The sequence below is a fragment of the Gymnogyps californianus genome, chromosome 5 (genome assembly GCF_018139145.2).
Source record: "Gymnogyps californianus isolate 813 chromosome 5, ASM1813914v2, whole genome shotgun sequence".
Taxonomy (NCBI): Eukaryota; Metazoa; Chordata; class Aves; order Accipitriformes; family Cathartidae; genus Gymnogyps; species Gymnogyps californianus.
Genome location: NC_059475.1, coordinates 61,932,718 through 61,955,003, shown reverse-complemented (window position 1 = coordinate 61,955,003; position 22,286 = coordinate 61,932,718). Strand labels below are relative to the sequence as shown.

Below are 22,286 nucleotides of genomic sequence, written 5' to 3'. Positions count from 1 at the left end.
CATCTGTAGCTTGAGACGTTCTTCATTTCTGTATCTTTGCAGTAGGCTTAAATATTCTGAAGAGAACTGCTGGCAGTTATTCTAAAGAGAACTCTAATTATCTCTGAAGAGACTGTTCACATAAGTGTTAGGCATGTATCATTTATTTGGATCATGCAGCATTTCCCTGAAGTTTCCCTAAGTATAAAAGTCATTGTTCAATAGACCCAAAATTACCACATCAAACAGCAATGGCATATACCAGGACTGAGGAAAACATTGTGATCAAGACAGAAAAATGGAGCCCAGAAAAAGGTAATGTATGTAATAAAGGACATCCCATTCTAGCAGCAGCTCACATCTGTCTGCAAAGCAGCCTTCACATAAAATGTTTCTCGGGTAGTGTCCATTTACTTAGGCCCACAAATAGGAATCCACCTAGACAGCACTGAATGTAGGAGTCTGTTGCAAAGGTGACAGACTCAAGTCCATTAAAATTGAGCTCTGAGACAGCAATGACCACAGAGCAATAATCACTATGATGTTTTAAAAGATGAATGAAATAGTTAAGGGAAGAGCAGTAGAGAAAAGAAGCAGCAATAAAATCTTCCTCCAAATAGGCTACTGTCAGCTTTGGGAAAGGTGAAGGTTAGCGAAAAAGCAACCAGGTTAACAAGGTATTACCCAAGGGTCTGACTGCAGGAATAGCTAAGAACAGAGCTCAAAAGGGTGCAAGGAGCACAGACACAAACCTGCAGAACATAGACATTTTGTCAACAGGCTGATTCTGACCCCACCTGCATACTTAGTTTGAGATGCTCAGGTCGTTCTTTTAACTGTGCTAGGTTTCCTTGATTACTGCTACTTATTTTTTAACATCTGAAAAAGTGGGCTGTTCAGCTAAACATCTACGTACAGTCTCCAGCCAAACAAACCTACAACTGTGATTTCACATGCAAAAGAAGGTATAAATGCATTAAAAAGAAAGACACTCCCACCCCGGTAATATCTTGCATTGTTAAGACATGAATGCGTCTCTACTGGTTGGCTATTTTGTTGTTATATTTGAAGCAGGACCTCTCATAGATCCCAAAGGCAAGACAGCTAAAATTAATCCTGAATGAGATAATACATATGAAGAAGAATAGAATAGAATAGAATAGTTCAATTGGAAGAGACCTACAATCATTATCAAATCCAACTGCCTGACCACTTCAGGGCTGACTAAAAGTGTCCTGGTTTCGGCTGGGATAGAGTTAATTTTCTTCTTAGTAGCTGGTACAGTGCTGTGTTTTGGATTTAGTGTGAGAATAATGTTGATAACACGCTGATGTTTTAGTTGTTGCTAAGTGGCGCTTATCCTGAGTCAAGGATTTTTCAGTTTCCTCTGCTCTGCCAGCAAGCAGGTGTGCAAGAAGCTGGGAGGGAGCAGAGCCGGGGCAGCTGACCCAAACTAGCCAAAGGGATATTCCATACCATGGAATGTCATGCCCAGTATATAAACTGGGGGGAGTTGGCCGGGAGGGGTGTCTGTCGGCGGGTGGTGAGCAGTTGCGTTGTACATCGCTTGTCTTTTCTTGGGTGTTCTTTTTTGTTGTTGTATTCCTTTTCATTGCAATTATTATTATTATATTGTTGTTGTTGTTCTTGGCTGGTGGTGTATTTTATTTTGCTTTAGTTGTTGGACTGTTCTTGTCTCAACCCATGAGTTTTGCTTTTCTTTCCTCCTCCCCATCCCACTGTGGGGGGCGGGGGGGGAAGGTGGCTGCGTGGTGCTTAGTTGCTGGCTGGGGTTAAACCATGACAAAAAGTTAAAGCACGTTATTAAGGGCATGGTCCAAATGCCTTTTAAACACTGACAGGCTTGGGGCATCGACCACCTCTCGAGGAAGCCTGTTCCAGTGTTTGACCACCCTCTTGGTAAAGAAATGTTTCCTAATGTGAAGTCTGAACCTCCCTGATGCAACTTTGAACCATTCCCACGCTGGAATACCATCACTGGATACCAGGGAGAAGAGATCAGCACCTCCCTCTCCACCTCCCCTCCTCAGGAAGCTGCAGAGAGCAGAGGTCCATGAGTCAATGCCCATGACAGAAGAGCTGTCTTCTAGAGATTATGGAGATATTTATGACTGTCAAAAAATTAAGTGTTCTTTGATATAGCATAAATGGTAGATGAAAAGTTTTCTCAGTACCTGGATGAAAGCAACAAAGGTATGATTTATCTGGAACAACTGGGAAAGGAAAATCCTGGGTAATGGGGGAAAAAATTGAAAGCAGAGAGTACTAAAGCTTTTGGAACAAGCTGGTGTCTAATGTGTGAAGCCAGGTGACTTTGTAGTCCTGTCAGAACTCATAAACCTATGGAGCCAGCTAGGTTCTGTCTTGCTGTCATCTGCATTACTGTCAGCAGCGCTGTAGCCGCAAGACACTGCACCAAACCAAGTGCTCTCAGAAATGAGACTGCTGGGAGAGCGGTGCTGCAGCTCTGCATGAAAGCCACTCAGGTAAAGCAGGGCCAGTTCACTTAAGTTGTACTCCATCATAACGCAGGTACATGAGATGAGCTAATCAGAGGAGAGTATCCATGCTCAAGATCCAAACCAGCAACTTTTTCTAGACATGAATAAACCAATAGTGAGAAAAAACTGAACTGCCTGCAACCAAACTAGAAAATCCATCCAAGGATAATAAATAGATGCTAATGAATACTACTGGAGGCCCCAGCTTACATTTAGTACAGTCCTTAACTTCAAGAAATTACAATCTAAATGAAAGAGAGAAGCAACAGGTGGGTGGACAAGGACTATTATTAACCCTGCTTCATAAATGGAAAAAAAAAGTACTAAGAGACTCAAAGCCTGGTTATAATTTACACCATATTCTACCTTTGTAATAGAGAACAAGTAAATTAGAATCGAGCTATGAAAGGGCGTAAAAAGTCTCACAAGAAGCCAGGGAAATAAACTCAATTTCCTCTTAGATCCAGTTCATTGTCTTAATCATAAACCCCTCCTTCATATGTGGAGGAAAAACAACACACGTGATGCCAGTAAAGAAAATAAAAGAGCACTCTCATAAGCATCCATTTTTCCTTTATAAGCTGAACCTTATCCCACACGAGTCTTATATTACCAGAAAGACAAGTCTCCCAACTTGCCCAGAAGCTCTGTACCGCTGAACAACTTATCCAGCACTGTCAGATTTGAGCTCACAAGTAGAGGAGAAAGAAGTTTTCTTCTTATTCCTGCAATGTCTATCCCCTCCAAAACAGTGAAAACATAGCTTCGAGTGCCATCTAGAGGAGTGCACTCTATAGAAAATAGTTTTGTTGGTTAAAGATGCAAATTCTCAAAAAGATTTTCAAACTGACCCACCATTCACATGTGCTCATTGCACTGGGAAAAATCTGTCTGATGTCATTCTTGCATGCAAGTGCAATACATGCATACAACACATGGTCAGATATGATTGTTGGTACAAGATAATAAACTTGTGAAATGGAGCTAGCGAAAACCAACTGGGGAGGTTCTACTTTGCCAGAAATTTTAATTAGTGAATGGAAATCTCAAAATATTAAGCAGCCTCTAGAAAGGAAATAGGGGTGGAGAGTGCTAAAAGCACCTGCATCTTCCTCAATATGTTTGCACATATGTGAATACTCACAAAATCTCAGTGTTGTCTGCAAATGTAACTACATGTCTTAAAAATCTGCCTTAATAACAACAAGCATTGATTTGTAATGATGGATAAAACAATTCAAGGAATCTTGGAAGTGTCTGGAAGAGGTAGCTAAGGAGCAGCCTGGAAACCAAAAAATGGAAAATTGACTGGAATCACCTCCAAAAGACCTCATGGGGAAGGGGCCTTATTTGTATGGGGATTTGTGTGTATTCACAAAGATATAAATCAGTCCACACATAGACAATCACAGCAGGTCCCTTTGTCATTCTCAGCACAGGGCAGGGATTCAAAAGCACCAAAACGCTTCCTCTGGAGGATGGGGAGGTTGCACCATGATGGGGAAGCCTGTACTCCCACTACCCAGTGCTGTGTCTGCGGCAAGAGAGATGGCCTCAGAGCCAAAACGCAACTGAACGAGGCCCTGCCAGGATGGGAATGAAGCCATGAGCTGCCACATGCCTTTTGGGCCTGGAGAGGCCCGCCGTGCTTTCACAGCTCAGAGACAGAGTGCTAGGACAGTGGGTTTGCCTGACCCTTTTGTGGAGCCGTGCTCTGGGCTTTCGCCTTGGGCTCTTCTCACCTCTGCTGTACACCAGTCCCAAAGCAAAAAGTTCACTTTGTGACTCCACTTCCAGTGTCAGGCAAAGGTGCACAACCCTGGCGAGGTTCACGGAGCCCCAGCCCAGTGTCACTCGCACAGCTCCATGGCTGGAGCACGTGCCCTGCTTTCCTGTCCTGTCACTTCTGAGAGTCACCCAGGGCAGAGCCGCCACACAGTGGTGGGTACGGACATAAGGCACCAGATGGCTCCGGTTTATGGCCCCTGTGTGACTGCAGAAGAAAAGGCAGCCCAGAGACACAATGCTGGTCAGGGCCAGCACCAGGACAGCCCTAAAGGAGCGAGGAGGTTCCCAAGCACTGCCCACAGTGAATGTGGGATGCCTTTGCCACACCAGCACTCACGCAGCAGCTTCGCCCCGCTCCCCCCATCCTATTTGCTGCATGAGGCCAACGCACAGACATCCAAACCTTCCCAGACACTCAGGGGTCCAGGGCAGCTGAGCTGGAAGCTGGCCCCAAGATTTAAATCCCAGGCATTTAACTCTGGCAACTAGCCTCAACACTTAAATACAGGTAGTTCCCTGTACCTCTAATTCCTAAATGCTTTTAAAAATCTGCCCTCGCTATTGTAGGTGATTACTTACATGGCTCTGTGGAGGGTTAACCATGGCTGGAGGCCAGGTGCCCACCAAAGCCACTCTATCACTCCCCCTCCTCAACTGGACAGGGGAGAAAATAAAACGAAAGACTCGTGGGTCGAGATAAGGACAGGCAGATCACTCACCAATTACCGTCACAGGCAAAACAGACTCGACTTGGGGAAAAGTTAGTTTAGTTTATTACTAGTCAAATCAGAGCAGGATAATGAGAAATAAAACCAAATCTTAAAACACCTTCACCCCACCCCTCCCTTCTTCCTGGGCTTAACTTTACTCCCAATTTACTCTACCTCCTCCCCCCCCGAGCAGCACAGGGGGACAGGGAATGGGGGTTTGGGTCAGTTCATCACACGTTGTTTCTGCCGCTCCTTCCTCCTCAGGGGGAGGACTCCTCACACTCTTCCCCTGCTCCAGCGTGGGGTCCCTCCCACGGGAGACAGTCCTTCACGAACTTCTCCAACATGAGTCCTTCCCATGGGCTGCAGTTCTTCACGAACTGCTCCAGCGTGGGTCCTTTCCACGGGGTGCAGTCCTTCAGGAACAGACTGCTCCAGTGTGGGTCCCCCGCGGGGTCACAAGCCCTGCCAGCAAACCTGCTCCAGCCTGGGCTCCTCTCTCCACAGGGCCATGGGTCCGCAGGTCCTGCCAGGAGCCTGCTCCAGCGCAGGCTTCCCACGGGGTCACAGCATCCTTTGGGCATCCACCTGCTCTGGCGTGGGGTCCTCCACGGGCTGCAGGTGGATATCTGCTCCACCGTGGACCTCCATGGGCTGCAGGGGGACAGCCTGCCTCACCATGGTCTTCCCCACGGGCTGCAGGGGAATCTCTGCTCCGGCGCCTGGAGCACCTCCTCCCCCTCCTTCTTCACTGACCTTGGTGTCTGCAGAGCTGTTCCTCTCACATACTCCCACTCCTCTCTCTGGCTGCAACTGCTACTCCCCTGTAACTTCTTTTCCCTTTCTTAAATGTGTTATCACAGAGGCGTTACCACTGTTGCTGATGGGCTCGGCCTTGGCCAGCAGCGGGTCCGTCTTGGAACCCGCTGGCATTAACTTTATCAGACATAGGGGAAGCTTCTAGCAGCTTCTCACAGAAGCCACCCCTGTAGCCCCCCCCGCTACCAAAACCTTGCCATGCAAACCCAATACAGGCTCAAATCTTAAAGTGGCCAGGAGTTTATTAAAAATATGCTTAAACACATGTAAGCAAACACTGTTAATGGAACATTAAGGTTGAAATATATATATCTTCCTAAGATACAATAGCACAGCAATAATGATCTGCATCTCTGATGTATTAAGATCTGGTTGTATCTTCCATGTTTGCTTTAATATCAGACAGCCTGTCATATAACACTGTATGCATTTCATTAACTCTGGGATGAGGTAATCACACAAAAAAGGAAATGTCACACACTGACTAATGGTTTTGCAGGTAGAGTCAACTATGAGAAGTTCTCGTGTCGTCAAACAATGTGGACACCACAAGGAAATGATTTCTCTGACAAAGACATAAAGAAGAAAGCTCCTTGTTTTGCACGGGGAACGAGATTCAAATATATTTGTTGTTTCTATGCTAAATGTATATTTCAATTCACTTCAGAGTCTGCCTCTCCAGTTACAGTCTTTCTGTCCCTGCACATCTTCCAGATTAACTGCGTATTTGGAATTCCAGTCTCGCTCAAAAAGGTTTTTTAATTGTTCCTGGATAGGCAGTTGCCTTCTTTGCGGGTTGGTTGAATTCTGTTTGATAATTAGTCCCACGCCAGCTGTATTAATGAAGTAATCTTCTGACCAATTGGAAGTCCCTATGCAATGGAAAAGTAGCTAATTAGAAAACATTCATTTCCCAGTGTTCTGTTTGATCTCCATACTTGTTAAGTCCACATTGCCTGGCTTTGCTGATTTGCTGTACAACTATAAATCTTATTAGGACCAACAGAGCAGCAAAAATCAGGTGACCTCCTTCCTATTCCAGACCTCAGGTTTCAGAAAGTCAGTATTAACTGCAACCCTGAAGCTTCATAACCTTCTGACTCCTTACAGCCTGTGACAGAGATGCACAAATCTACTCATTATAAATATGGGAATAGAGTGCAACATTTGCGTATTAAGAGGGGTAAAAGCCAGTGTTTGATATCAGTTTCTGTGTTGAAAGAAAAAAAATCCTTAATGGACTTAATTCTCTTAATTGTTAAAGGAAAACAAGAGGAGAAACTGGACCCTTGATCAATAAATTGTCACGAGCTGTTCTGAGCCTAGCATGCAATGCTCTCCTTTAAACCAGGCAAAGCTGGGAATCCAGCTGTAGACATTGTCTAGGGCTCTCTCCAAAGCTACCGCAATTCAGAAGATCAAACACTGTGAAAAAATACACATTTTATCACTTAGCACTTCTCCTGGTGTTCGCCTTAGCCAGAAAAATCTACTGTCAATTCCAGAAGGTGCTTAGGCATGAAAACAAATTATCTGCATATCTGTCTTCAAAAGACAACATAGTAAGAAACAAGCTTTATTGAAGACAATTGGAGCTGCAACTCCTCAGCCCATTGGAATATCGGGCTATTTGCTTGTTTGCATTGCTTGGAGGATGAGCTGACTGAAATGAGAGCGCCCTTTTACATTCCCTTTTTTGAGGGATCCGAATAAAAGAGTGAAAAATAAACACCATCCTGACTTTCAGGAATTGAGCAGCAATTGACATTACTGTTTTCTCATTTCCTTTCCTAGAGTTCTGTTCAACAGACAGTGCATGGAATTAATTCCTCCCAGCAATTTCTTTTTATTAAAGCACGATAACATTATATACTAGAGCATCAGCTATCACTGCATCATTCTGAGCACATAGCCTGTGAAATTCCTACTGTGCTTGTCACAGGCTGTGCACTCAGACTTGTCATCAGTGCTCTCTTCATAATGGTTCACAATCATATGAAATAATCTCTTACTGAACTTGACCTACATATTGTCTCCCCTTCACATCTCTGCTTCTTTACCCAGACATTCTGATAAAAACATGTACTTTGATATGGTTATCTGCTTTACATGGCAAAATGAGGTCTTTTTTGATATTGCAGCCCATCCTATCTCAGTCTCAGTCCTATAGATCTGAAGATACTGTAAGTGTTTGGAATAATGGGATACATACCAATATAGGCTACTTTATCAGTGACCATATATTTGTTGTGATTCACTCTCCCATGAGGAATGTTTGTGTGATTCAGAACTGGAACAATGAAGAGTTTCTGGAGGGAGAGAAATTAAAAACATAAATAGAAATACCAGAGTGAGGAACAGACTGAATAATTGGACAATGCAGATTTTCTATATTTTCAAACAATAGAATAGTGCAGAAAGAACAGAAGAGAATATTCCACACACTGTTATTAAATGTACCATAAAAGAGATTTTACTCTTATCCAAGTAAACTAACAAATAGTACTTCCACTGTACATAAAATTGGATAAGCAATTGAGAACAGATAAGGATAACGTTTGCTTCACAATGTTCCATTAGTGGCACAGCTATTACCATTACAGGGCAGACAATTAAATGCAGTTTTAGGCAGTTGTTTAATAGATCTGCATTTACCACTGATTGCTGCTCTTATTTTGTGCTTGAATGGGCTGATCACAGACACGAGGGGTACTGCAGGCAACAATAATGCCTAACTTTTTGTGTTAACTCTTAGTAAATTCTACATTTCTGTTCTTTTTTTTTTTTTTTTTTTTGGAAAGACCATTCCTCCTTACTTCTGTGACTTCTCTCTCTTGTGGTAACTGCATCATGTTGGGAGCTTCCACACCATCCCCACTCCACGTGATGCATTCCAGCCTAGTGCCTATGGCCTGTGTGTAATATTTGCTGTTCAAAAATGGGTCCATTTCTACAGGCAGTCAGCAGAGCTCTCAATTGTAAAAAACTGATAGTAATTAGACCCATTTAAGATAATCCATACAGGAAAAGGTCTATGAGAAGAGCACTAAGTTGTCACATAAACTGTTATTGTCATGGTGCTCAGCAAAAGCAACTGCCTGGATAATGTCGCAAGTGCCGCAGCTAGGCACATCCCTTGACATTACTAGTAGCTTGCAATAGCTGCTTCCTCAAAGATTATCTCTTGGGCCTTATTTTCTCAAGGACCTGGAACAGTCACTGCAACAATGGACAATCTGCTTCTCTAAAACCTGATACTTGCACACGCAACTGGCAGCTTAGAGTCAAAAATCAGTGTGGGGCCCATATCCTCAAGCTGTCTTTCCAAAATCAGGTTTCTTATCGTACCACGTCGACACTGATGTGGGCATGTGGGTTGTTGAGAGCATGCAGGGACCTCAGATAGTAGAGCATGGCTGGGTCTGAGTGGGTCCAGCAGCTGACCAGAAGCCGGATTTGTACTCTGTAGTTGAAAGCTGCACGTCTCAGAGCATTATCAATGGCTGGCCAGTATCTAGAGGAAAGTAGGTGGGTGGAAAAAGGGATATTTTTTAAACAGTTCAGTAGAAAGCTGTGACAATAAACTGAGAATACAAGTGACACCATGCACAGATGGGATCTCTGATGTCTAGTAAGAGGAGCACTTGTGCCTTCACTGGAGGTATAAATAAGATTTCTGCCTTCTACCCAGCCAGTTCTTTTCACAGTGTGTGTTGAGACCTCCGGTCTCTGCCAAATTGGGTCGAAATTGATCAAAAAGTTTAAACCTTAGTAAAGTGCATGTACACAGATACACACACAGCATGGTGCCATCATGCTCATTTCCTTAGGAAACTAAAAATATCATTAGCAACTTCAATGTAAAGCCAGATCATACAGCATGAAGTAAACAGGACAGTGCAGAGCCCAGAGGAAAGCCTAAGAGCCATTTTGCAGAACAGGGCCATTTCAGGATCCTGGAGACTGTTTCTAGTGTCCACAGTGGTCGGGTGCCATCAGCCAGCGTGGACAGGCTCTATCCCTCCCTCCCTGCCCCCGAGGTAACAAACACAGCTGTGCTCTTGTGAACACGGGGCTCTCCATTTTCCTGACACTTGTGTTGGCAGTAGCTCAGGGGAAAATTTTTAACATCCTTCACCCAACTACACAACACTAAGAGCTGGACAACGTACATCCCAGGACTAGTAGCTCCAAATGCCCATGTAGCATTTTCATTCTGTAGATCCTAACAAGCGCTGCACGGAGGAAGACAAGCATCTTTAGTACAGATTGGAGGACTGATACAAAGAGAGGTCCGGCACTTGCTCAAAGTCCCATGAGCAATGATGAATTAATTTGCCTAACTTATTCTTTTCGGTCTTATGTACAAAGACCTGAATTCTCTAATCCTCCCTCACACATCATCCTATCACAATCGCTTTCAGGCTCAGGCTGACTTGTAGATCCTGAAAAACTCGGAAGAACATGCTATTTAGAAATGCTGTTTTTTAACAGTTTCCATTTTTAAAATATATCAGTTCCTAGTTCATTAACACTCAGGCATTAAGACAGCAGCTTTGTTCCCTCTGCCTCAGCTGCTGGAGGAACCTAACCTGAACTAATCAGCCTCAATTCATTGCACTACAGCTGGTTGCTGTGGAGATAGCCCAAGGCCCCGCACCGCTTTCCCTAGGTCTTTGAAACTCGTGTTTGCATCTGATCAGGCCCTAGATGTCACAAATGGTGGATTAAGGCTTCAGATGAAGAATAAGGAGTATTAACACACTCATTCCTAAGGGGTAAAGAAACTTTCTGTGAATCTATTCTTAGCTAAAAGAAGGAGATGAGAAACCCAGAGATTCAACCGTACAACATAGAAACCAAAAATACTCTAAGAAGTTGTTTAATTTATAAAAAATATCCTCCAAGTGGAAGCTAGTCTTTGAGATTTTGTTTCAAGGACAGTGGAATTATCTGTGTCTATCTATTACCCTACGCTCTTCCTGCTAACACACACATGCCCACCGGAACAACAGAAGCTTTACACAGTCACACCACAGGATATGAAGCATGGTATAATTCTGGCTAAATGGCAACCTAGAGCTCACCCTATTCTTTACAAGCCATGCTGTACATAATTATTTTGCTTGAATTTCTTCTCAGTCAGATTATTGAGACGATTGGAAAACTCAGAAATGTTATAAGCAGATAATACTCAGAGCACTTGGCTGCATATAAACATCCTAATTCAAGCCTATCTAAGAGGATTTGGAGTCTTAGTAGTTGCCCCATGACTGACTAACTTTCTGTGTTACTCAGATTTGAGTTGATGTGCAGATTCTGCACAATTCTGCTGCGACCTTGGGCAGCCCACTGGGACCATGGCAGTGGTCCACCACACACAATTTAATCACTCCAGATCACCACTACCACCTTCTCTTTGAGAGCTGCTGCTGCATGCGTGTAGCATGCTTCAGGAACTTGGATGTCCTTAGATGGAATTATAAAAAAGGGAAAATAAAAGCCCAGAAGTTTCTTTCAGAGACTGTTTCAGCAATCATTGCAGAGGTCGGCAAGGACAGTTAAGAATCACCCTCTAAACTATGGGTCAGGTACGTCAAACAGGCAGCAGAGCCAGAAGTCAAGAGTCTTCAGCAGTAAAGAACAGAAAGAGAGAAACAGGAGCAGAAGACGGGAGCAAAGCAATATTTTCTCTGAAAAGTCTGATGTCAGATATATTTCTGCTGTTCCTATTCCTCTCTCTATTCATAAAGCTAGTCTGTTTTATTTTGAACAGAGCTGTACCTGACTGTCCCTAGTCTGGCACTTCACAGTTTTCTTACTGTGTGAAGAGCACAGGAGGCTGCTTTAAAACGCTAGCAAAGCACATAGGCAGTATTGGATACCATCCTTCCTGTAGCATCAGTATTTGCACAGTCCACAAGGCGGTTATAAATGCAGAGCAAAGCCTCAGTTCTGTCCACTCTGAATATTTTCATTGCAGAAGTGGGGGAATAGTATATTTTTCCTTTAAATAGTGCAGTCAACTGATTTGCTCAGGATTAAAATTGTACCTTTCCGGATGAACGAAACGGCTGGTAGGGAAATATTCCATAACAGAAACATAGACAAATTTCTGTGCCTCACTGATAATACTGATTATAGCACAGAGGTCGTGGGTGCGACCTTCTGGACAAAATGCTGGAGGAGAAGCCTGTAAAGAAGAAAACACACAGGTCAGTGATTTCATCCTTTTTTCTGTCAGACTGTGATTCATTTATATTCAGATCAGTTTTCATTACAATAGCACAAAGCACTTGAGGTGGACCACTATCGTTCCTCATGCCTTCCATGTCCTGATGGGTCAGATGCTTCTTGATATATTGAGCCCACAGGTGATTAAAGGAGACCTGCATCCCATTCCTGCCATACTACCTGACAGCCGAAGCTGAGTTGACCCTTATTCCTTGAGTAGTTCCAGAGAAACCTGTTGAATGAATTATTATCCAACTGGAACACAAGTAACTGAGGACTGCTGAAGAAACTTTTCTGGCCAATGCTTAAACATAGTTTACAGTCTATCTTGTTATTTTAAAACATACTTACAGAAAAATAGGCTTTTGTCAAGGTTCCATTAAATTCTACTTCCAGAGGCTGATGCTTGTTAATGTGGGTAGAATAATTAAGTGGCCAAGGGAGTGGAATGGTAGCATTAGCATGTCCAAGATCCCAGTAAGTACTAAACGTTTTCCAGAGGTCTTTGGCCAAGCAGCTGCAGTTGTATATCACAGCACCAAACTCTTTCACCTGCAAAGAGAGCAAGCTATGTCACAGCCCCAGAAAGAGCCACCTCCGTCTCCAGGAATTTCTTTGCTGTTTCTCCCACTCAGTCAATATTTTGCATCATTATGATTTTTCTCTGTTATGTGCTAGAACATGAATTTTCCCCCAGATTTTTGAATATGCAGCAGCACAGCTTACCTGAGATAAAGATCTCCAGTCCATATTTGCACTACCAATATATATGTGTTTCATGTCTACAATCCAGAATTTGCTATGCAACACTCCTCCTGCCAAATGTCCAAAATCAATCTTTTTTACATGAGCCCCTGAAGAAAGACAGGGAGGGGAAAAAAGAGTTTAGATAGGCATGGAGATGGTAATCTATACTGCTCCCCTGACAGCCAGAACATGTCTGGATGTCCAATACTTGCAGCCAGTAATAACCACCAAAATTCACAAGCACTCATTCCTGGGAATACAGTAACTTGCAAAAATATACAAAACGTGAACTTCCAGAAAAATCCTTAAGGGCATGACAACATACACAGAAATCATGAACTAGCGAACACGAAGTGCTTGTCCTGTGAACCCATGCCACCACGCCAGAATAGGCCTTGGAGACCAGTTCCTCTCAGATGCCTTTTTGCAATACTGAAGTTTTGAGTGCATCACTGAAGTGAGATAATTACCTTTTTCCTCTAAAAGCTCAAGGTCAGTTGAATTTGTAGCCAATGTTGGCACACTTGCTGCAACATACACAGAGACATTCTCTGCAAGTAACCTCTCAAACCTCTTCAGAATATCTTCACCCTGCATGGTACATTGTTATTTTTTATATTTTGTTATAGAACATTTAGTAAGATATATGCAAGTACAGTGTTACTAATGGGTGCTTCCTTTGAAGAACCCCGACACAAGGAAGGCCAGAATTTTCACCTATTTCAGGAGTGTTTCAAGTAGAGAAAAAAGGGAACAAAGATTCTGATCCAATGTATGAATCAAAGTTTATTTTCTATCATTTAATGCTATTAGATATAAGGTTTAAAAGTACGACCACAAACATCCCAGACTTCAAAGGTGAATGCCCCAGTGAAGATCAACTGCTGGATGCTGATGCTCAACAGATGTGCTGTGTCATTTCTCCCTGAGGATAAAAGTAACAGAGACTGTCCTACACTGAGCTGGCCCTTTAGCAGAGACAGGGCTCCGCCTTACATCTATCACTTTTACTCCTTCTCATGGGGAGGAAATGAGTCATCTGACAACACCAGAACCACCTGGGGAGGAAGACAAGGAGAGCAGTCCCAGAGAGCCCATGAGGACAATCAGGAAGGTGTGCCAGGAGGGAGGCAGAGGCTTGGCCCACAGTAATAAACAGGCCAGCATCTGGTCTATCAGCAAACAGCACGATTCCTGACATGACTAAACTTCATACCTGCCTGAAACAGGGTGGCCTTGTCCACTCTGCTTTTCAGAGAAGTCCCCCAGACCCTGCTCAGGATTGCCTGGGAGATTGCCAGCTGCCACAGGCCAAAAGAGAGCCAAAGGACAATTAAACATGATGGACGGTCGCAAGGTGAGCCTGTGCCGTAGCCTCTGTCATTTACTTTTGGTGGTGGAGCCAGAGAGGCCCCCCAGGAAGCCTGGCTGCACAGGGTGCCCAGGAGGACAGCCCTGCAAAGGAGAATAAATGGCCTAAGCTGCTGTCCAATGGCATGGTTCAGGGACACCTGCAAAATGGGTGAATGCAGATGCTGTGTCTGTACACAGGGGAGAAGCAGCCTCTGAAGTGTCAAAAGTCCAGCAGACTTTGCTTCCTGATTCTTCCAGCTAGCCAGTGGGAATTGGCATGTTCACTTGTGAATATGGGATCCTGTAGGCTCTTCAGCCATGCCACTGGTTGCCCCTACTACAGGTTGACCATCTGCAGGGTAAGAGTGTGGTTTTGAGGCGGACCTCTGGTTGCTCTTAAAACACACATAGAAATATCCAGAGACATGGACAGAGCCCAGACAGAGTCTAACTTGACTGGAGGAGGAAAGTTGGTGTGCTGCTTCAGACCAGCATGGGAAACCTTTCTGGATTTGCAGAAAGAGTCAAGCAATGTCTCTGGGAGACAGACCACACAGTCAGTCTGCCATCTGCCACGTGTACATGAGACATACAACCATAGATGTGCTTGTCATTGATTTTCTCCTACCTGCTTGGAAGATGAATCATTGACGTTGATATCCTTCCCAGTAAGAGACCAATAGTAAGAAGCCACATGAATTTTTTCCTGGGCTGTATCAAGGAGTCTCATCCAGGCTTGGTACAAGGGTTTGGCTGCGGTGCTATTTATCTCAAAAGCTAAGTCATAAGGAACATTTTCCACAAGTTCAAAGCTGCAATGGCAATTGTATATTGTGAAGCAAGCGACTGTGAGCCAAGCAGGAAACCAAGCACTTGTCAGGCCATACAGTTGGCCATTTTGGACATCAACCTCAAAAGCAAACAAGCTGAGCTGGACAAACAAGCTGGGAGTACTCTCTATCCCCAGTTTTTATAGCCAAGAATATATTGTACATTGTCCTTCCAAATCCAGCAGAATGGCTTCTCAGTAGCCGTTCTGAGCTTTTTATTTTACCGTCCTAAAGACAAGGAGAAAAGTAACCCCCTGGGGCTGGATGTCGCTTTGGTACCCTCTCCACCCTCTGCCAGGACAAACATCCACTGCCCCCTCCAGCCTCTGAAAGGAGGCGAGCTCAGCAGAGGCTGCTTTGCCCACTGGTCACTCTGCTGCCTCCCACCGCTGCCACAAAGGGAGGATGGCTGGAGGTGGTGGAGTAGCAACAGAGCTGTGCTAAACATACAAGCACAGGAGCAGTAGTGGAGCTGTGATACTGCACCTACTGCCCCTCATAATGGGCAACTGCTAATGACCCAATGCCTAAACAACACCCCCACCCTTGCCAAATTAGTGGTACTTTATCGCTTATTATACAATGGGAAGAGAACAAAAGCCAAGCTGGTATTGTCAGCATTGTAACTATTTCTCCACCTGGTGATTACTTCTCCATGTGCCATCAGGCCTGGCTTACCTGCAGGAGTCATTGGATCTATTGGTGTCCTCCTCAATTACTGTCGTTCCCGGGAGATCTCTGTAGAGTTCTTCTTCCTCCTCCAACCCTCCGTAAATGCTGACAACTGCTTCTTCTTCATTAGGATCAGCTATGCTGTTCACTCTCATGAGGTAAACAGCCATCAGGACAACAAGGCCAAGTATCAAAATCACCCCTAAGATTTGAAACTAGAACAGAATCCAAAGAGGAGAAGATTTAAGCGATCACCAAGTCACTGGTACACCAGCTAATGGATGACTACCTGTTGCAGGTGAGTAAATCACAATCTTTGAATAGTAGTTCTGCTTTCAGCTACTGGCAGACAATATTCTTAGATACACCACTGAAAGTGAGGACCACGAGCTACATAGGGGTTGGTTTATGTGAGGACCATGATTTTAGTTTTGGTTTAATTTTTCCTGTGCCAACATATCAAAAACCTTTTTTTTCCCAAACCTTATGATTAGTTTGACGTTGATTAGCTTTATTTTAGCACAAGACAAATGAGTGTTCAAAAAAACTTCTACCAAAATTAAAACAAGGAAATCCATAACACAGGATTAGCTGTGGGATCAAGCCCAGCACTACCATAAAGAAGTTCATGAAATCAGGGGAGAAAAAACAGGTCTGAAAATGCCAGAAGCAGAAGGACATTTTGTGGTTTCTGGACATGTTCTGGTTTTGTCTTCTAACTTAAACCTCACTTAAGTGAAACTACACAAATCTCATTTATCCATGTGGTGAGTGACTCGTATTTCCTTGTCATTCTAGTGTGGTGAGCTAGCTTCATTTCCCTTTTTCTGTACTTCCTTTTTTTTTCCTGAACGTAGATGGAAAAAAAAAATATATAGCCTGGCCACCTGGTATATCCAGATCTGGAGTCCAGCCACTCACATGCTGAAACGTATAGCACCAGGATCTGTATGTTGCCCTATATTGAGGAGGAAAGGACGGCCACCAGTGCAGATCCATTTCCCCCCAACAATTATCATGTCTGGCTCCCGAGGGCAATTCTTGGGAGCTGGGACCATCCACCACCCTGTGATAGGCAATGTGCACTTCAGAGTTGAGCTTTTGAACCTCCAGGCAGGAGAAACTGAGTCTGGGAGTGGTCGTGAGGCTGTAGCTATGCATGTGAGCTCCCAAAAGGGTACATATGAAATTGCACAGAAACCAGTTGCCTCTGAAAGTATCTATTTCAGTCTCTATGTGGATAAAGTTTCTTACTTTTCATTTTCTCTGCTTTTCTCAAGATCTACAGTGCTGCCATCAATTTCAGGCAGTGATTTGAATGAGAAAAACATTTTTAAACTGACTATCGACTTAAATTTTTGCCCTCTGGCTTGTTCTTCCTCTCACTGAGGGCAAAAAAATCCCACCAATTTTTAACAGTTCTGCATTTCATCCCATGAACATGTTGGCAAGACTTAAACATCGCACAGGTTTTAGAAGACATTTCTCAGGTAAGAGATCTATTTTGAAGTCACATCTTGGCTGTCACCATGCTGTACACTGTGATGTCCAGGTGCTCTAAACATGCTGCATAAATAAATAAATGCTGTGCTAATGGTGGAAGTAAGGCTATTTGTATGAGCAAGTTTTACTGTCCTGAGCCAGGGCTGCAGGATTAGGCTCCACGTTACTCTCTCTTGGCAAGGTTTGATCAGCCTACTGGATAAATCAATGAGGGTTTTGTCACTCATCTACAAATAGGATCAAAACCTACACAGATTTCTAAAACGGGCAATAAAATCATTCTTCTTAAACTGTTATTTCTTTTCAGAAATGTCAGTGTAATCTCAGCTCTTGTAAGCATATGTAGTGTATCCCAATAATTACCGTTTTGACGTCTTTTTGATTGTTCACGCTTAATTTCATGTTGGAGGACTCATTAAACATCAGGGATGTTTTTAATGCTTTTTTCACAATCTGAAAAACAGAAATGTATGCAAGGGGAAAAATAAAGCTTTATGGCAACATTTGTATAAAGCCAGTTACAGACTAAAAATGCAGGTTACTGCCATTGTTTTATATAGTGCTCTGAGATTTAAGTACGGATCTGTGCAACATCCTTACTGTATTATGGGTCTTGAGTGACATTAACAGATTCCAAAGTGAAAGGGAGAGACAGGTCCCTGCAGTTTTTCCCTGGTGCTGTCTACACACAAAAATCACTGCAGTAATTAATGTGTAAACAACTGCATCACTGCCTCTTCAAGTTGTCCTTCAACACCCACTTCTGTCCTGTTGCAAGCTAACACATTTGCCAACAAGCAATAATTAAGTGCAGAAGCTGTGGGTGATAGTGTACAACATCAGTGCCATCCTGTGTGTGACTCTGTTAGGCTCTTGCTCTCTTCCTATGCCTGAGTTGTCTTCAATGCCGGTGTCTCTTCCAGAAGGGACTCTGTTAAGGGGACAGGGATCAGGCCAAAATATAAACTCTTCTTCTCCCCTGTTGCAACCATGACCCTAGAAAATAAGTTAACTTCTTTTCCTCCTCAGACAGTATTGCTCCAACCTTGTGTTATCACCAGAAGAGGCAACCACAAGAGCAAATACCAAAACGTGCCGAAACTCAAAGCAGATGGTAGGGCAGGGGTAGTAGGCCGCTTGCCTATTTCACCTTCTCAAAAGGTCAAACCAAAAACTTCACACATGCCCAATGGGTCATGAATCATCCCTGCATCGGCAGAGGTGAATTTAACCCGTAGGAGTCAGCTGTCATTTTTCATGCTCAGAAGCAAGAAGCACATCCTGGGGTACGGTAGATTTCAAAAAGTGCTACCGGATGATATCACCACATGTCCAGTCCCCAAACTACCGCTTCCTATCCCTGAGCCACTGGGTGTTTGTAGCCTGGAGGATGAACATGCTGTAATGGTATCAGATACGCAGTTGCTCCGTGGGTGGCCACACTCGAACAAGTTTTAGGTAGGAAGGATCCTGCCAGGCTTGTCCCATCCATCTCGCCATATGTTCACAGCTATTGTCACCTGAACTGGACGGGCTCATGGTCTCTGCCCTCCCACACCACTAAGGCAGCGTGGCCACATATGTCCATGCTGCATCCAGCTCCTGCCCACTCCACCTTTCTGTACGGATGCTGTGACCGCATGGAACAGGCAGGAGTTGGACACAGGATGGACATAGCCCCAAAGGCTTCTTGTGGGATCCAACTCACAAGAATTAGTGGGGCTGAACCGAAGAGGTGGAGGATGTTTTGGGAGACAAGGGAGGTGGGAAACAGTGACTTTGGGAATGAGGAGAGGGATGTGAAAAGAGAGGACCCAAGGTAAAAGAGCAGACAAGGGAGAATGAGAAAGGTGCAGAGGGAAGAAAAGGTGTGAAGAGTCATGCTTAAAAGCATGCTAGAGCTGCAAAGATGAAAGCTAAGTTTCCGTTTTAGGGTCTGCTTGTTGTTATTATCAGCTGTACTCAGTACAGCAATGCCTACTTTCCAAGGCAGTTTTACTCACACATTTCACTGGCACTTCCTTTTGCTGCCTCCAGATCCAGATGCAAGCTTTTACACTAGAAATAGTTATAAACGCTGGCAGGAAAACACCCGTTCTCCCAGCCCTGGAGAAACTGAGCAGCGAAAGACATTGGCCGTTCCCTGGTGAATGTCAGGTCCCCGTGCCCCTGATACCTCAGTTTGTGCTTTAAGCACAGTACAAAGACGCGGTGTCTTACCCCAAAGAGCTTACAGCCCAAGCAGAGAGGGGAGATATAAGACACCATGCAGAGAAAGCTGTGTGACAGCAACACACATCATTCCCCCACCTTGAGAGAAAGTGGTCAAATACCAATCCAGAAAACTTAGTGGGAACAAACGGAGGAGAGAGCAAGAGAGAAGAGGCTAAGGAGTTTGGTAGGAAACTGAGGCAAAGGGATTTTAAAGGAGGAGGAGAAAGGCAGCTGAAAAACAACTGTAGCAGCCCTTCAGCCTAGGCCAGGAGAGCCCAGTGAGGTTGCAGGTCACGCTCCGCAGCTCGCTGCTTTGTCTGTAGCTGTCCCAACCAGCCGGCCTATCTGGTAACAACCAGCCCGCCCAGCTGCCCCGGGTGGTTCTCATCACAGAACCAGAGCCTGGAAGGTGTCATCTTGTCCCTCCGGCCCCCAAAGCTAAAGTGCTCCCCACGATACATTCAGCGACACGAGCAGTGTCTTGGTAAGGAACTGCAGCTGTAGGTGCACTTACAGCCGTGTGAGGGCTTCGGAAGGATGGAGCTTGTGAGAAGCAACTTGTTTCGGTTCTCTTTTTCAGCAACAGTTACAAAATGGCTTCAAAAAGCAACATTTCTCTTAAAATATGAAAGCAAACAGATCTCATATGTGCCGTAGTAGTCATCTACTATTTGGTTCAAACAAAGTCCTCCTTGATATCTTTGACCAGTGATGGGTTAGGTTCCCAGCTGCTATACAGAAGTCATGAGAACTGCACTAAAATATGCAGTTTAATTTTCAAGAAAGAAAACATCACAGACTCAACCAGAATTCTTACTAATAATATTGTAGCTGGTCAGTAATTAACTATGGCTCCCTCTAAGCTTTCAGGGCTTTACTAGCTGCCAATTTCAATGACTAAAGTTCATCCAAGGGCAATAAATACAAGCGCCATTTACTGTTGCTTCACAGACTGGAACACAAGCTAATACCACAATCTGCTGAGTACACACAGGAGACTGTTGTTTATAACATTAGGCTGCTTTCTCCCTGCCCCCAAAATAACTTTTGGTATTTCTTTCCTCCATCAGCATCAAACTGTTTCAGATTTTGGATTTCAAACACAAGGACAAGACTTTTCAGTATACAAAATCCTCCCCGGAAGCTGTTTGAAGTTCCTCAGATAAATAAAGTGCATTCACCTCTCCATGACCACCCCCCAACACTCTCAAGATGATGGCAAATGTACTTACCATTCTGGAAGACCTCCTCCTGTGTGGATGTCCAGCTGTAGGATATTACTTCCAAGTCTACTTACAAGAGGCAGTGTACGTGCTTTTTGCTAGCAGATTTGTTTTGGGTTCTTCTGGTTTTTTCCTCCTCCTGCTGCAGATTACTTCCTCTTAAACACTGAGTTTCACAACATGCACTGACAGTTAGAGTGCCAAGTTATCATCTGGTTGTCACTGCCCAGTTCTTAGACTCCAGGGCCTGATCTCCACCTATTTGACTTAACTTTCTGCAGTGCCTGACCTGGCTCAAACTCTGTTGAATGGCTAAGTTCCCACTGCCTTCAGCGGTATACGATCAGAGCCTAGATCAGCTCTAGAAGACACTGGTTGAAAGGACTGCTCAGCTTAGGTGCACTTTGCGTCCCAGACATGGCAGTATTCTCACTGCTTCATTCTTAACCCATCAGAAGCTTCATTTTAAACCGAGGAACAAACCCTCCAAAACTGCCTCTCTACCCAGTTTCTCTTGAAAGCACTCTCCTGCCCAATCATCCTTGGACAAACATAAGGAGCAAACTAGCTCCTTTGAAATAATACAGCTTTCGTCTTAAACAAATGGTATTTGGAATTGGCAGTGACATTGTTGAGGGAGAAGGTTACATGCAATGCTGAGTTTGAGGCAGCTTCTAACAAATGATGTCTTCTGTAAAAACCCGAAAGCTGCACCTCAGTCGACACAGCGCAGTATGGCAATGCTGCTGTTATTCTCCAGGCAGTCCCTCGATCCTATTGAACCGAAGGATGCAGTTCCCTCGTTCAGTACCTGAGGAAGGCTGCTGTAGGGGGGAAACAATGGAGGGACAACTGAGGGCTAACAAGGATCACAAGGCTTTATCATACCTTGTATTAAGCTGCTGAAGATGGAAAAGCTAAGAGGAGCCAGAGGAGAGGTCAGGTACGGCAGAAAGAGGCCTTTCTCTGGGAAGCTGAAGGTGTCATGAATCGTCTGCTTCCCCTGGGACCAAAACACAAGCAGTAACTCAAAGGCAGCCAAAAGTGAGAGAAAAGAAGATGGTGGAGCAGATAGGACGCCTGTCTGACCAGCCAGCTCTCTCCTGAATTTACTGCTGGGCACAGATCACCCATCACTGGGGCCATCCCAAATCTCTATTAAAACAGGGCTTAGAAACAAGGCAAAGGCTATCGCCATCCCTTCAGACTCAGGTTACCAGAAAGCTCAAGGCAGGATCCTGCTTGACCGAGGCTTCATCTGCAGTCACGGAAAAGACGCAACTCCAGCGAGCCACCATGCTAAAGGTCCAGTCACCGCTGGGAAGTGTCCCTGTCCCTCCATTGACTTCAGAGGCTGAGCATCCAAAGTAAATATTTCAGCTAAGCACCTCGTGAGTTCAAGTCAGCGTGTGTGCCATACATGTCAGCAAGCTTTGCTAAGCTCTGTTTATGTGCAGGACTGAAATCCTGGCATGAACTATGCCGACATAAATCACAAAAGCTCCCGCTGACTTCAGTGAGTTTAGGATCATACCACACAAGTAGCAGCACATTTGTATGAAGTTCAGGATTTACTATCTATTGCTCCAATATCACCAGTTTAGTTCAAACCGGGAGAGGCTGGGTCATATCAGGGGCAAGAGCAGCTTCCAGAAAAAGACCCGTATTTCTCCTCCTCCTTGGCAGCTCTCT

General features: G+C 44.3%; 1 protein-coding gene across 1 annotated transcript; it reads right to left on the bottom strand.

Moving 5' to 3' along the window:
• Positions 1-6,048: 6,048 nt before the first annotated feature.
• On the bottom strand, positions 6,049-20,656 carry PLD4 (phospholipase D family member 4). Its single transcript, XM_050897898.1, has 11 exons — positions 20,604-20,656; positions 17,521-17,610; positions 15,661-15,869; positions 14,781-14,964; positions 13,270-13,390; positions 12,779-12,906; positions 12,404-12,604; positions 11,872-12,011; positions 9,167-9,332; positions 8,031-8,127; positions 6,049-6,690 (listed from the first exon to the last, which is right to left on the bottom strand). Exons 1-11 carry the CDS (start codon positions 20,604-20,606, stop codon positions 6,482-6,484), a joined length of 1,548 nt encoding a protein of 515 aa, XP_050753855.1. The 5' UTR covers positions 20,607-20,656; the 3' UTR covers positions 6,049-6,481.
• Positions 20,657-22,286: the final 1,630 nt, after the last annotated feature.